At 33.3% G+C, this 13,506-nt stretch overlaps 1 protein-coding gene across 10 annotated transcripts in view; it reads left to right on the forward strand.

The window, feature by feature from the left end:
• Nucleotides 1–13,506, forward strand: part of IQSEC1 (IQ motif and Sec7 domain ArfGEF 1) — a 270,339-nt gene that overhangs the window by 100,332 nt on the left and 156,501 nt on the right. For 9 of the 10 annotated variants that reach the window (XM_039349437.1, XM_039349429.1, XM_039349427.1 and 6 more), the window contains one exon: nucleotides 2,391–2,435. The exons of the other annotated variant lie outside the window; for it this stretch is intronic. Coding sequence is in view for 8 of the 9 variants with exons in the window: in XM_039349429.1 (XP_039205363.1) it covers nucleotides 2,391–2,435 (45 nt within the window). In the remaining variant the exon portion in view is untranslated. The remainder of the gene's footprint in view (nucleotides 1–2,390; nucleotides 2,436–13,506) is intronic. 10 annotated transcript variants of the gene reach the window in all.

The raw sequence follows: 13,506 nt of genomic DNA on the forward strand, positions 1-13,506 counted from the left end.
CATTTTAAGGGCAACCAACTGGTTAATGACTCTAGACAATGTACAAAATTAAAAACATATAAAATAATATGTATCAACAGAAAAATAAGATGGTTGTCCGAGCCAAAGAGACAACTAGTAAAAACCCTACAGGTAATCTTCGACTTATGACTGGTTACCTAGTGACCATTAAAAATTACAACAGACTGCCAGCAGGTACTGATGACCTAGTTCTGATGTCCTCCCCAACACTTGCACACATTCTGGCAGTCAGCAGCTGGCTCGCATTTACAGCTGCTTGCAACATCCAGCAGTCATGTAATACAATTTATGAATTTTTGCTGAAAACCAGTGTTTATTTATTTATTTGGCCAAAATAGCCCATAGCAAATAATGCGGTTTGCTTAAGAACCAAAGTGTTCACTTAATGACCATGGATTGGCTTAATGACTGTGGTCATTAACTTAGCGACCGTTACAAGAAGAGTTCATAAAATCAGATCTGTCATGTGGGTGACCCCCTTTGTGACTGTCATGACTTACGACCATGATGGGCAGGCTCCATTATAGTTGTAAGTCAAGGTCTAGTTGTAATAATAATTTGCACGTTGCAATTATCTCTCCAGAATAAGAAACAGCTTTCATTTTCACTGTCCAGTGATTCAAAATATTAAGGTGAATGAGAAGGCAAGTTTTATCTTTTATCTCTTGTCTCTGTATTGCTACTCTGACCTGTGGTTCTTTTAGCACTTCAGAAAAAAATTTAAGTGGTATCACAAACCAAACTGTATAGACCATGTTATACACTTGTTGTCCCCAAAGAAACTCAAGAGGTCTATTGACAGATCAGAAATTTTTGGGTCTCCATTGAGTTGAAAGGCACAGGAAGGTAGATTTTCCTTTTTTAAAATACGTTGTCTTGTTTCATTTTTTACTTGTCTATAAAATAGAGATAGACTGAAGACTGAGATTTAAGTCCATCCTTAGCCATTAAAGTGGATCACCATCCAATATATTACAGTCCAATCTACATTTACAGAAATGGAGTTGTAAGGGATAAAAAAGGGAGGATACAAATTATTTACAGTTGAAAAAGGCAAGACATAAATCTGTTCATTTGTGCATTTGATCAAAAAATATTTGAATCAGATTACTTTTCATACTATTTAAATGCCATTGGGATTAAAATTTAGATGTAAATGTAAATGCAGAATTTACCTTCAAAGACAATCTGATTAGAGAGCTAGAGTGGTATCATTGGACAATCTGTTCTGGGAACATCTTTGAATTTGCAAAGAGTGTAGAAGGAACAACTAAGAAAAAATGATTTCATCCTCACAAAATACAACTGTTTACTAGTTTTCAGATGAGATGGCAGGAATATTTATCCTAATTTAAACTATTTATGAAAACAACTTAAAATGTGTGAACATGTTTTATATGAGTAGGTGCATTTAAACAAAATCTGTAAACTGTGGTGTATTTATATGCATCTGCATGAGAGTCTTTGACAGCTGTCTACATAATCACAATGTTTTGATCATCTTACCAGAGAGAGTTAGCTAAATTATGTGCTCCTAGTTCAGGTCCAGTCTTGCAACTGAACCATGCAAAACAGATTTTCCCTTCTAAAGTAAAATGAAATACCAGGCTTTAAGCAGCTGATCTATAAAGATCCATCTGTTCCTATGGTGAAAGGAAACATAATTGCATTCTCTCTTGAAATGTCAAGAGAGAGGGAGATAGATATAAGTTAATGCAATATTTTAGCAACGTATTAATAAAAAGAACAATTCTAAAATGCTTGGATTATGTATATAAGGCTTCTTCTTGGAAATTAATTACAATATGATTACAGTTCACACATGTGAAATTATAGAATATAATAAAAATCTTCAGATTTAGTATTATAGTAAAGGCATAATATGAAGTTCTAATTATGTATAGTTTACTTTCTATTTTCTGCTTTTAAATTGTTTATACTGTATTGCCTTAATTAGTATAGATCTTTACATTAGGACATGCTAATTGGTTCTGCTGAAATTACATACTTTTGAAGATTTGGGGAGCAACATGTAAACAAAGAGAAACATGCTAGTTATCAGTCAAATAGACTATATAAAATATGACAATAATGCAGGTATATATTTGTATGTCATTGTAGAATGACAATCGAGATTCATTAATTATAAATACTTCAGATTTCAAATATTTATAAAAATAATGTTAAACAATACTTTTTGTGATCTTTTTATATGGCAGTTAAAACTTTTATTTAAAAATGATTTTTAATATTTTAAAATATATGTTAACAATATATAGATGATTTGATATATAATTTGTGTAAAAAATTCATAAGTTTATCTAATACTATACATTTAATATTCTTGTATTTTTTTACAATTATCTCAGGACTTCCTTGGAAACAAGAAAAAGCCTTTCAACTGATCCACGCAGGTAAAATATATCAAATATTTTTTTTAAAAAAAAAGATGGAGTAGTAGAATTAATTTCAATAATCATGAACATCAAACAAGTTCAATATAATGTTGACTATAAATTTCACTGTCATCAGCACAAATAAAGCCAAACTTACAGTCCTTTCTCTCAACGTGTTATGGAGAATCATTTTGTAGAACAGGATATAAGCTACTGTGGACACTAATGAGAAGGTGAGTGGAGTGTTAGGAATCTGAAAAATTACAGTAAGGCAGCTTTTCCATGCTTTTTAGGCCAGAGGTTCCTAACCTTGGCCCTTTTAGGACTTGTGGACTTCAACTCCCAGCCATGCTAGCTAAGGAATTCTGGGAGTTGAAGTCCACAAGTCATAAAGTGGCCAAGGTTGGGGACCCCTGTAATTTAGGCCACTGCAGTATCCTATGTAATCCCAAGAAATGGTTGAAATGTACTGTAGTAAATTGCCATATGGGAAAGGAATCTTCCCCACAATCATCTACAGCAGGGGTTCTCAACCTTGGCAACTTTAAGACTTGTGGACTTCAACTCCCAGCCATGCTGGCTAAGGAATTCTGGGAGTTGAAGTCCACAAGTCTTAAAGTTGCCAAGGTTGAGAACCCCTGATCTACAGGCTACTACAAATAATTCCTGCACTGTAATGGGAAATTCAACTTAGAAAAGAAGATGCTTCTCAGACGACATTAAATATAGTCTGTGCTTTTTTCAAAAAAAATATCATTCTTCTATTTGAAGAATGTTCTGCTAAAGCTGTGTTTCATTAAATCAAACATGTTAGCAGGCAATATGTTTAAAATGGTTCATATTATTGCAAAACATTCTGGAGAAATCAATTGGAACACGGTATTTTTCAATAGAATCTATTGAAGTGGTTTGTCATTGAGATATAAACAATCTCTTGGACTTCATTTTCTGTAACTAAAGGAGTGGAGGAGAAAATGTATGTTTGACAGTCTTAGAAGAGGGTCTGTGTGCAGTCATTGTCAATAAAATCCCATCATCTGTTGACCCATTAAATAGCTTCTTTTTGTCCAAACAAATGGCCTTCCTTCATCTAAGACAGGCATGTCAAACTCGCAACGTCACCTGACGTCGTGCAACATATCGGGACTTTTTCCCCATTGCCGGCAATGGGGTGGGCGCAGGTTCAGCGTGATGCATCTGGCCTGTGGGCCGGCAGTTTGACATGCCTGATCTAAGATATACTTGTCATTTAGTCTTTTTCCAAATTTACTCTGACAGTGTTCCATTGCAGCACAGGTTATACAGTCTATCCCACTATCTTCTTAATAGTCACACTATTTTGGCATAATAAAGTTTTTTTCATCTATCTGTATGAAAGGTTTGAAAAAACAGGAAATGAATCAGCTGTCTTTTGAAATGCTAGCATTGCTCCAAACATTCATGCTGCATTTTTTGAAGTTAATGATTACATAACTACAGGTTGTCCTCAACTTACAGTTATTAATTTAGTTAATATTTGACGTTTCAGTGGCACTACAAAAAAATAACTTATTATCAGTCCTTGCACTTATACCATCCCATGCTCACATGATCAAAATTTTGATACTTGGCAACTGGTAGGTATTTATAAAGGATGCATAGTCCTGGGATCAAATAATCATCTTTTGCAACTTTCCAGCTGATTTCTAGCAAGCAAAGCAATGGAAGAAGCCAGATTTGCCTAATAATGGGATGATTCATTTAATAGTTGCAGTTATTTGCTTAAACACCACATAAAATTGGGTGTGACTCACTTATCAATTGCCTTATACAGCAAGAGAAAGTCTGCCCCCAATAGTACAGTAGTTGTAAGGTGATAATTACATGTACAATTAACTTTTGTAGTGTTAATGAGGTACATTGTATGCATGAATGGTAAATACATATTAGAAAAAGAAAACTATCAATTTTAAAAATGGTGAATGTTTCCAGATGGCAAAGCAACATTTCCTGCGTACTTTTTGACCTCTAATCTAATTCAATATTGTTACAGTGCTTTCGAATATTGCTTTATATATCTGTCTAGAGAAAATCAAGTTTTACTAATTGCCATTTTTTAAAAAAAAAAAAAAAAGCATATTTCTTTGTACTAAAGAGAACAGAATTGAAATTGGGAAAACTTGCATTGGATTTTTTGTCTACAAAGATGAATTTATATTTGTGATTAATGGATATCACATAAAAGAGCAAGCTCCTGTATCCACATCGCTGCAAATTTTTAACCCTAAATTTTGCTGTTAGATTTATATTCATTCCTTTGTTCTATGTATGGCATGGCTATGTGCTTAAACCATGTATTTGAAATGGACCTTTTTCTAATCAGATACTCCAACCCTGGGCTGTGGTCCACTTCTGGGCTTTGAGACGTTCAGAACCGGGCTGTGGAAATACTGGGCTGTTGTGCATGCATGCACATCCTCTCTTGCATGAGCAGTGGGTAAGCATGTGCTCCATTTGCATGAGCAATGGGCGCATGTGCCTGTTAACTCACACAAATGGAGCTTCATGCACACACGGGCTTGCCTGCCCTCACACGAAACCATCCCCTCACTGGTCCACAAAACCGGAAAGGTTGGAGAATTCTGCTCTAAGCAATTAAGATTCTTATTCTTTCCACATCTCTAGCAAGCCAATCTTGCTTTCTGTACTCTCTTGTTATGTTTTCAACCAACCATTTATGCCACATAACAGAATAATTGCTCCAAATCACATTCAAAGTGCTGTGAAACTTTTCACAGACTTATCTCTGGTTCTTCCATTATCACTGGAGCATGACATGCAATTACCAGCATTCTACAGATTTCTATTTTCATATTTATATACAATAACCTGGATGGCACCAATTTATACTTTTGGATAAATATTTTAGTTTTTCCTTTCTTAATTAACTCTACATTTCACTTCCTGATGACTCTATTCCCAAAACAAGACCACCTTCATTCAGAGCTTGTACATCCTTACTCCTAACTTTGCACATGCATATCTATTTTTATTTCTTTCAACTCATTCATTACAGTATGTATGCTTTTTATCATTTATTCTTCTTACATTGAAATTCATAGTCTTCTATATTATATTTTGAACCCTTAGATATTAAGAGAGGCTTAATTGGCTAGTTCAGTGGGTGGAGGGGATGAAATTTGAGATAGCACTCCAGCAGAATAATTATAATTAATCCAGATCTGCTTATGCATTAATAAAAAAAATTGAAAAAATTGTAGGTGAGCATGGGCACCATTATTCTCTCTTCTGCTTCCCCCTCAACCTACATATTAGAACCTGTGAGAAATTAAAGTGAGTGGAATGCAATAGGGTTCTGCATACTACCCAAGATCATTGTGCACTAGACTACTTTATGGTGCCCAAATGGGCCTCTTCTCCAATTTTGCTCCATTAGAACTTGTTCAATCCAAATTTCCAAGACTTGACCTTCAGGTCCCCAAATGTCTCTCTAATTCACTCTGAGATTGGAGACAAACCTCATAAAGTAGCAACTAGAGTGTGAGTGACTCTACTCAACTATTGGCTCAACCAAACTTGTTTCCTTTGGCCTTGACCTATTAACTATGAGAGATGATTTTCAGTCCACATGGAACAAAGCAGTGGTAACTAAAATCTTGACTTTGGATTCTCTCCAGACTTTCCAATCAGCATTGGATATGATCAGGCCAAAGCACTCATTAATCAGTGTGTAGTAGACATTACCAGTTGGATCTAACGAGGTCCCCAATCTTTATTACTCATGAATCCAACAGGTACTCTGCTTCTCCCATGACATGCAATTAATCTTGAGGTATCTAACCATCTGGCATGATATCATGTCCTCCTCTCAGTTGTCCTTGACGCTCATATAGGAGAATTCTGTATGCAGAGAGACAATGCTCTAGTAAACTTTGGATACACAAAAACAGTGTAGCACGTTCACATCCAATGTACTTAGAGAGACATTCATAGTAGCTTCATCTCACCATCTCACCCAGAGCACATGAAATTTCACACCTGTTGCTTGAAGATACTGATTCTGCAATATCATATCATGTTACCAGGTTTTGTGGAACAGCAGTAAAATCCATCAGATGATGACATATGCTATAAACTAATCTTAATGAGCATTCAGTTTGTTAATTAATTAGTGCTTTATATGTAATAGATTTGCTAACTACTAATTTTTTCCCTTTCATCCATGTAATTCTCCTAGTCCTTCTTCAGAATTTATAGATTCTTGTTTTTATATATACATTTAATACATTTTACTTTATTCTAAAATTAAACTTTGATGTATCTTTTATGCTTCTTAATCCTCTATATCCCACTCTCATATTGTGTGTATGTATATGCACATATACATATGCCTTTTTAAAAAAAAAATATGAATTGTTTATATCAGTTGAAAAATTGTTGCTCTGTGATGCACCACAATTAAAAATCATGACAATCAGAGTTTTAGTGATATATACTGTAGATTAAAATATGTGACTTACCAGAAAGTAGAAAGTTGGCAAAGTTAAAACTTCCTAGCTTTGTATGATGCCTTTCATTTAGATAAAGTCAGTGTAAAGGGTTGTTCTTTATAATACATTGTTTTGGGAGAAGCCCTGCTTTATGATAAATGCACAATATTTCTTGGGAATTGCCTATTTTTAACCACAAAATTATTCCTAAATTTGCAATTCTGGTCTTACAGTGGCTGCTGCTTTAAACTCCAAATTTTAAGTCCAGTTTTCACCTCAGGCAGACATTAACTTCTCAATTCATCTTCCATTGTTCAGATTCTGCCTGCCTCTTATGCTGCACAGACTGTTGCCTTTGATTTCATCTTGAGAGCTATATTTATCTACTCTCTGAAGTTTTGAGGCAGTTTTCTGACTTGTGCCTTTTTTTTCTTAATATCTAGTACAATTGAATAAAACTATATTTTTAAAAAGGAACTTTGGGCCACCAAAAATGCCCTCTATCCTGAGATCATCTGTTAGAATGTGCTTGTTACCCATTTAGAACTGACCAAGAATATCTGCAGATTTCTCACAAAGTAGCCAGGTCAGGTGAACACACACCTTGAATCTGATCTATTTCAAGTATGCAGAAATAAAATTTACAAGCTTTTCCTTGTAAAACAGCATACTTCATACTTTATGCCCTCTGTAAACTTTTTTACACCCAAAAATCATAGGAGTGTGCATGTATGTGCGCCAGCCCGCTGCTCATGTGGCCTGGTTCCCCTCCCCCCCAGCTGGGCTGCCAAGCTTGCATTAAAATAGTAATTTTAATAGTAATAGTAATTTTATTAAAATTACAATTAAAAAGATAAAATGAATACAAAGTAAAAAAAAGAAAAGAATAAAAAAAATAGAAAGCACAGAAGAGAAAAAATAGAAAAGGAAAAATAAGAATACAATAAAGAAAAAGAAAAGAAATATATATAAAGAAATAGCTTCTCCTTCATCACAAGTATAAACAATTCTGATTATGTTCTTCCCATATTGCATCTCTTATCTATAAACAAATCCTTAAAGCTTTATTGTTCAGTCCTAATCAGCAAAAGTCCATGTAAGGGCTTCCACAGATAATATGTTTATTTTAATTTTGATGAAACTTTATATTCCTTCCTTTTATTTTTAACAATATTAATTTTTAGATCTTTTAACTGTGCTAGAACTTGATTTTTTTAAAAAAAATTATTTGTCCCTTCTCACAACAATTTTCAAAGATTTAACAAATATATTTTGTAAATCCAATATAGGAAAGTTATCCACGTCTTGGTTTCCCTGTAAGACATCAAACAGTTTCTTTTGTATGGTTAGTGTAGCATCTTTTTCATACCATCCTCGCATTCTGTCATTTTTAAATCCATTTTTCAGATTAGTCTCTGGCCAGGAAAAACATTTTCCTTTATTTTTTATTTATTATTAAATTTGTTGTCCACCCATCTTATCACAGGGTAACATGTTCTTCTTTTATACACAGTCTATCTATAGAGATAGATACTTTAAAATTAAATTCTGGGTCCATTTTAAAAATTATCCTTCCAGGTGACCAATGTTAACAATATTTTACTTCATTGTTGCAAGCCAAGTTTGACTGTTGTTGTCCTTTAATCTCTAGTTCCCTCTAGTTTCCTCTAATGTCTAATTTTAAAGTCTTATCATACTGTGTTTTCTTTAAAAAAGGTCAAAAACATTTTTCCATGGGAAAGATTCTTTATAATTAATTCCAAAATCTTATTTCGAATCCATTGTAGTCATTTGTAAATTTGTAAATTTCCAAAATCAAAGCACTAATCTGGCTTTTACTGTTTATTTTTTAAAAAAATTAAATCCTTAAATTTGCATTTAAATTTGATTTCATTAAGATTAAAGAAAACTCGCTGGTGCTTCTAAAACTTATTGATCCAAAGCTTCTAAATGGCTGAGAAATAATTAACCAATTTACAAAAGTGATTTGAGAAGGAAGTATGCAAACTCAATATCCTTTTTGAAGGTGCCAACTGCAGTTTGAGCAAAATAATAGTTATTCCCTCATCTTCCAGAGTTTTAAACCTGCCGAGATCAATGCCTTGCAGGAACAACTGTCTGGAGCACTTGTGGGCAACCTCAATTCCTCTCCTTGTCTGGAGAGAAATTACAAACAACTGGTCTATTCATCAGCTTTTTATTCCACCACAGTCATTTCCTCAGTTCATCTTTTCTCCCCAGAAGTTCTGTTTCCATGAAAATTCCATTATAACTTACTGAGTTTGGCATATGCAAAAAGTTTTAAATAACCGGACAAGGTTAATCAAATTTTATTATTTATTTCACGTAAAAAATTTATTAAGAAGTTTTTTCCTATCTTTGTCATTTTCAAGTATCTTTCATTATGAAGTGAAGTAGAGACATCTTGAAGCTTATGCTGTCCTTAACTCATAGAATATTCCCTCTCTACCAGTGTAGGCCACTGAAGCTTTGCCTCTGCATTACTGATTGCTAAGGCAACCATTCTTTTGGAAAAGATGTACTATACTTTTGAACCTATTCATTGGAGCTGCTTTTTAATGGCCTGTTAGAGTACTCTACCCTCGTTTGCTGTCAACCACTGAATTCTGCAAATGAATATACAGCAGTTGAACGCAGCTTGCTGTGCATCACAATGCAGGAGTTGTACCACATCCAAAAGTTAGTATGCTTTTTAGACTGTGAATTTGAAGACAAAGAAAGTAGCGGGAAATGCCTTTTCAGAGAACTGGTTTTATATTCAGACAGAATGTGAGATGAAATTTAATGTATTTTACTAGTTTATATTCCAGAGGAAACGAGAGAGTGTAATTTAAATCGGCTGCGTATACATCACTCACAAAAGTCCACCATTAGCATTTTCTTTAAATATATGCAATATAGTATGCATTAGAAACTAATTTATAAAATGCAGAATTTTTCAGCCACTGAGTACTTCTATTTAAAACACAGAGCGATAAACTCTTTTTTCTTGCTCATAAAAACAGGTAAAAATATGGCTGTTCTGTAATCTCGGCTTTCAACTCTTGAAGATTACATTTGGTAATAAAAAACATTTGCAGAATTAGGGTGCCCAAATGTTTAGATGAAATAGCATATGAGAAAGTGGGGAAAAACAGTTATTACATTTGGGGGGGGGGCAGAGCAGTATTACCTTGTGATATAGCATATCCTCAAGGAACAGTGTATGAATAAAAAAAAATCACTTTAAAAAACTTTATGCTTTTATTGTGAAGATAAAAGTGAACAGAGATAGACCCTAAAGTCTGTTCCTAATACTTTAGTCAACATTTTGAATAATAGCAGTTTACAAATGTGGAGTATCTACTTCCCTACAGATGGTCTGGATTCTAGTTTTAATTATAGCCTTGATATGTTCCACTGAGGTCATAATGATTAGACACTAAGAAAGAACTCTGTTTTTAACCTGGACAGCAACTATCTCTAGAACACTTTTTCAGGAAGAAGAAATTGAGAGCCAATTATGTAGTCTAATGGGTATCTGCAGTGATGGTCACTGGACATGACTGAGTGATTGTCTCAGATTGCACATTAATAGAGATGGGACTGATGCCAAGCAAAAAAATATTCAAACTTCCCAACTCTCCAGACCAGGTTTAACCCTTTCTAATCTTTGAGTATGCATGTCATAAAAATCTGTAAGAAGAACTGCCTGGTTTTCAGATTCTGCATGAATAATCACAACTTCACATCAATACTAATATACTGATAAAAATTCCAACCTTGACTTGCAATTTAGTAACGTTTGCTCCAAAATTATGAACATTTTTACCTTTGGAAAAGTTTTTTCATACTGACCAGTCCATTCTCAGTACTGGCCTTTTTGTAATACTTAGTTCGGTGAGATTAATTACGAATGCCTAGCAAATCAGATCAATCGTATTTAGTCTTGATGAAGTTTTCTCCAACCTATTGCTTCCTTTATATACTGTGTGTGTATTGCCTAATAACTTTAGAATCTGTGTCAAATTATCCCAGTCACATAGGGATAATCATGTAATCCAATAAGGATTACATGATTTAAGATTAGATTGCATAATCTTAAATTTTGCAGTTTGGTTTTGTTTAATCATGTTGCATGAACCTAACAATTGAACTATAATTTCAGTATATACTGTATTCAATAATTTATGGTTAAAACAAGCCATGGTTTAACTTAACCATAAAGACAGGGTTAGATGCCCATCCTTTAGCTCCAAAGAGATGTAGCCTGCACAAAGTTATTTTCTTGTTATCATTTGATATATTTAACAAAGCAGCCCCAAAAGTCAATTGCATAAATATTAGTATGATATTAAATACAAAATGAGAAAGACAGTCACTACAACATCCATACAGAGATTTGTAAGGATGACATAACATTTTTGCTTTTTGAAAACTAAAGAACATTTCTTCATGTTATCCCTTACCATTCCACTATGATTGTGTTTTTTGTTTTGCTTTATTGACTTGAGCTACTATATAATTTGTGGATGAGTTTACGTTATTTTACATCATTTAACTCCCCCCTTACTCCCCTATCTCTTGTAATTGTTGGGTTTTAATTCATACTGTAATATGAATTGGCATTGCAGTGATTCATGATTGCTTTTTATTTCTTGTGGTCATGATTATGAGGTTAGGTTTGTCCTGAAATATCATCACCTTGTTACATGGATAGAGTATAGTGTATCTTCTCTAGAATATATTTTTGGAACATTTATTCTTTTTTTTTTTTTTAATTGAATTTTTTCAGAAATTTTACAGATAAACATCCACCCCCCCCCCTCCCAAACCACCCCACCCTCCCCCCCCCGACTTCCCAGAACTGAATATAGGATTATTTAACAAATTTTAAAAATAACGTTTACAATTTATAAGATAATTAATAATAATAATAAAAATCGTAATCATAATATATATAATAATAATATACATAACATAAGCTTTAAGATGAATAATATATACTTAAAAAAAAAGAAAAGAAAAGAAAAAAAAGAGGAAAAAAGGAAAAAAAAGAGAGAGAGAAAGAAAAAAGAAAAAGGTAGACGAAAAATAAAACATATATAAAAAAGTATATGAATAATAATACATAAAGCGTAAAAAAAAGAAGAAAGAAAGAAAAAAAAAACAATCATTACAAGTTATAGAAAAGCTAAATAATATTTTTCCATATCCAAATTATGTTGTATAAAATTTATCCATTTTTCCCATACCGCAAAAAATTTCTCTTGGGATTGCTCCTTTAAAAAAGCCGAAATCTTTGCCATTTCTGCCAAATACGAAACTTTATAAAACCACTCTTGTAAAGTAGGCAAGGATTCCTTCTTCCAATATTGTCCTATTAACAGCCTAGCGGCTGTAATCAAATTTAACATCAATATAACCTCCTTAGCATCACAATCAATAACAATACCTAATAAAAATAATTGCGGAGTAAATTTTACCCTCTTTCTAAAAATTCTTTGAATATTCCACCATATCTTAATCCAAAAAGCTTTTATATGCTTACACGTCCACCAGATATGATAATAAGTAGCATCCAAGTATCCACATCTCCAGCATTTCGGCTGTAAATTAGGGTACATAATGGACATTTTCTTTGGATCAAGGTGCCATCTATAAAACATCTTATAAAAATTCTCTCTTAAATTTTGCGCTTGTGTGAATTTAACATTTCTTATCCAAATAAGTTCCCAAGTATCCATTGAAATCGATTCACCAATATTCTGTGCCCATTTAATCATACAATCTTTAACTAATTCAGATTCTGAATCCAATTCCACTAAAACCCCATAAACTCTCTTTATATGGGTTGGCCTTTGATCTCTTACTTGTTTTAGAAGAATTTCATCTTCTCTGAGCCAGCCCATTTTACAATCCATCTTCCATCTATCCACTATTTGTCTATATTGGAACCATGAATAAATTAGATTTTCATGTGTTAATTCTTCCAAAGATTTTAACTGCCAGTCTTGGCCATCCCATCTAAGTAACTGTGCATAAGAGACCATATCCATATTAACCCCTTTCCTTATGCCTTCTATGGCATGCCGAGGTATAGCCCATAATGGTATTTTAAAATCACATTTATAATACTTCCTCCACACTCTAAGCAAAGAGATTCTTATAATATGAGACTTAAAAACCCAATCCACTTTTTTATTAAATATTAAATAGGCATGCCATCCAAAAAGTAAATCCCAACCTTCCAAATGAAGTATTTCTATATTTGTTAAATTCACCCAATCGCTGATCAATGTTAATACTACAGCATCATAATACAATTTCATATTTGGTACCTTGAGTCCACCTCTCTCACGAAAATCTTGCATTATTTTAAGTTTCACCCTTGGTTTTTTCCCTGCCCAAACAAATTTATTAATACCTTTTTGCCATTCATCTAAATTACGATCACTCTTTAGAATAGGTAACATTTGAAACAGAAAAATAAACTTTGGCAGGACATTCATTTTAATAACTGCAATTCTACCCATAAGGGATAACTGTAAATTGTTCCAATTTTTTAAATCCTTCTGTACCTCCGTCCACAGCTTTTC

This window comes from Crotalus tigris, unplaced genomic scaffold (genome assembly GCF_016545835.1).
Source record: "Crotalus tigris isolate CLP2741 ecotype Arizona unplaced genomic scaffold, ASM1654583v1 scf7180000018275.596634, whole genome shotgun sequence".
Classification (NCBI taxonomy): Eukaryota; Metazoa; Chordata; class Lepidosauria; order Squamata; family Viperidae; genus Crotalus; species Crotalus tigris.